Source organism: Taudactylus pleione, unplaced genomic scaffold, assembly GCF_031769625.1.
Source record: "Taudactylus pleione unplaced genomic scaffold, aTauple2 ptg000231l, whole genome shotgun sequence".
Classification (NCBI taxonomy): Eukaryota; Metazoa; Chordata; class Amphibia; order Anura; family Myobatrachidae; genus Taudactylus; species Taudactylus pleione.
The window spans coordinates 1175777-1178953 of NW_028284633.1; the positions used below are offsets into that span (position 1 = coordinate 1175777).

A 3177-nucleotide genomic window follows, 5' to 3' on the forward strand; every position below is an offset into this window, starting at 1 on the left:
GAACTGTGCCTCTATAGCTATTTTGTGGAATTGTTCTGGAACTTTATCCTCTACCGGGACTGGCTCTGTCTTGACTGCTACCTGCATATTGCGTGTTGTCTGGGTGATTGAGTGAACCCCATATCCTCACATTGGGGTTAGGTTTAGATTTAGATATAGTGACAGGTTTAGGTTTAGGGTCAAGGTTAGGGTTAGTTTTAGGGACGGTGCTTTTCAGGTCTGCAGAATATCTGAATCGTTTGTATGAAATCTGTTCTGGCATTTTCCCGATGACAATATCCGCCACCGATGAGTAATACTTTATGAAGAATTGTAGCTGTCCAATGGTCACAGAACTGATTACAGAATAAAAGAATAAAAAACAATACAGTTTCTAAATGTTTCTTTATTTTCCACTGAATGCCTCAGTTTCTCTTCTCTTCGATCTGTGCCAAGCATCTAGTAGCTGCTGACTATGTTCTCGATCCAGGACACATAGTTACACACCTTAGTGTATACACCTGGGTATCCATGCAGGGCACATCCATAACCCCAGGACACAACGCCCTGCAGCTCTCCATTACAAACAACTGGACCTCCAGAGTCACCCTGCAGAAATAAACAGGACAATTCAAATGCATTTTCCATTCCATGGCCAAGGATTTTGTCCTTGTAGTAGAGCGCAGGGTGTTGTAGATGTGTGAATCCCTACAACCTAAGAAATACTGACTTGGATGTGAAAAGAAGATGAAGACCTCAAAAACACTGCACTGACTGTAGTACCACTTCCCACCAGCAGATGTCCCATTCCTCTAGCATCTATATATTGGATGCTATGGCTTGTAGGCTATTCTGTGGCAGGACTAATATACAATTGAAAATCATTTGGTGTGTTCTGCATTCATATGTTCTAGTTAAAAATATCTACTATATAACCAGCTAAGGTGTTAGACTTGGGAGAGCAAGAACAAATTAGTAAAGAGATAAAAGAGTGAAAGAAAAAGATAAGAGAGAGATATGAGGGTAAGTGAGAGATGAAAGAGAGAGAGATAAATGGAAGAGAGATAGATGGGAAAGAGATGAGAGATAAATAGATGAGATGGAGAGAGTGAGAGATGGGGGAGGGAGAGAAACAGATGAGAGCGAGATATGAGATGTGGAGGGAGATAAATAGAAGGGAGGAAGAGAGAGGGAAGGGAGAGAGGGAAGGGAGAGAGGGAAGGGAGAGAGAGCTGGGAGAGAGATTCTGAGAGAGATGGGGGAGAGAGAGAAGCAAGGGAGAGAGAGAAGGGAGGGAGATGGAAGAGAGAGAAGGGAGGGAAGGAGAGAAGGGAGGGAGAGAAAGATGGGAGAGAAAGACAATGGAGAGAGAAGAGAGGGAAAGAGAGAAGAGAGGGAGAGAGAAAGGAGGGAGAGGAGAAAAGAGAGATGGGAGAGAGAGAGAGGGCAGTGAGCGATAGATGGGAGAGAGAAGGGAGGGAGATAGAGATAGGCGAGAGAGATGGGAGAGATAGAAGAGAAAAAGAAGGGAGGAAGTGAGAAGAAAGAAGAGAGAGATGAGAGAGAGAGAAGGGAGGGAGGGAGAGAGAGATGAGATATGGGAAGGATAGATGGGAGGAAGAGGGCGATAAACAGAAGGGAGGAAGAGAGAAAGAAGGTAGGGAGAAAGAAATGAGAGAGAAGAGAGAGAAGGGAGGGAGGGAGGGAGAGATGGGAGGGAGAGAGATAAACAGAAGGAAGGAAGAGAAAGAGAAGGGAGGAGAGATGGAAGGGAGAGAACGGAGAGAAAGAGAAGGGGGAGAAGGGAGAGAGGAAGAGATGGGAGGGAGAGAGAGATGGGAGGGAGAGGGAGATAAACAGAAGTTAGGAAGAGAAAGAGAAGGGGGAGAGATTGGAGGGAGAGAGATGAGAGGAAGAGGGAAAAAGCGGGCAAGAGGAGGAGGTAGAGGTGGGAAAGAGATAGGAGGAAGAGGGAGATAAACAGAAGGAAAACGGAAAGAGAAGGGGGAAAGATGGGAGGGAGAGAGATGGGAGGAAGAGGGGGAGAGAGGGCAGGAAGGAGGTAGAGGAAGAGGGAGAGAGATGGGAGGAAGAGAGTGAATGAGAGATGAGAGAATTGAGAGGAGGAAGATAGAGACATAGGAGAAAGAGGGGGAAAGAGAGAGAGAGATGGGAGGAACAAGTGGAAGGAGATAGAGATGAAAGGAACAGAGAAGATTGGAAACAAAGAGAGATGATAGGAATATAGTTAGAGAGATGAGAAGGTGCGGTAGAGAGGAGGGGGAGAGAGGAGGAGTAAACAACTCTGCAATGCTGGAAAGAATAGTTAGCGACCTGGCAAAAAACAGGTCCAAAATACTACACACACACACATATACCATATATGCTTTATGAATGATGTTAATGTGTTTTTTTATTTGCTAAGCAGACATGGTCCTTATGTTTAAATTCCTGCATTGTGCCGGTATTTAGACCATCGGCATCCTGCACACTGAGATGCTGACTACATCCCGGTTCCCATAAACCATCGTATTTATCCCATAATACCAATTGCCCTTAGACCCATGATGTTCAACCATCCGATCTCATCCTGAATCACACCACTTTGTACCTGACAGGAGTCCTTTCCTCCCTCCAGATAACCCAGGCAGATCATGTTCTCAGTGATTTGTCCTGGATAGGAATCATGGCACAGCTGATCCTCCAAAATGGGAGCCATGAGACACTGCAGGAGGTCAGGATAATTGTCTACAATGGACACCACACAGTATGTAATACATTTCATGTCTAGCATCAGCAACACTTGGCCATCTTCACCTTCATCTTAAATTTGGATTCTCACCTGCATTGCTCAGAGTGTTTCCCCATCCTGAGATTAGACAGCGGGTACCAGGCACGTCACAGTGAGTGGGCAGACTGACTGCCTGGACCCGAGTGTTCAGCCGGGCGGGTTTACTGAGCCGGATTAGCATGATGTCATTATCAAGGATGTAAGGGTCATACTCAGGATGGGGAATGACTTTAGATGATGTAATGAATTGTTCTGGTCCTTCTAATACTCCAATATTATGTTCTCCAAGACGGACCTGGATGCGTCTACACAAACAAAATAAAAAATAAATAAATGACTCAGACGCTACGCTACAGATAGTGATTTACTTACTTTATGTACTTTTTCCTGAGTTTTGCATCTTAAAA

At 45.0% G+C, this 3177-nt stretch overlaps 1 protein-coding gene across 1 annotated transcript; it reads right to left on the bottom strand.

Moving 5' to 3' along the window:
- Positions 1 to 438: 438 nt before the first annotated feature.
- LOC148516904 (trypsin-like) lies at positions 439 to 2951 on the bottom strand. Its single transcript, XM_088479401.1, has 3 exons — positions 2822 to 2951; positions 2591 to 2727; positions 439 to 588 (listed from the first exon to the last, which is right to left on the bottom strand). The coding sequence occupies exons 1-3, from the start codon at positions 2949 to 2951 to the stop codon at positions 439 to 441; spliced, it is 417 nt and encodes a 138-aa protein (XP_088335527.1).
- Between the last annotated feature and the right edge of the window lie 226 nt (positions 2952 to 3177).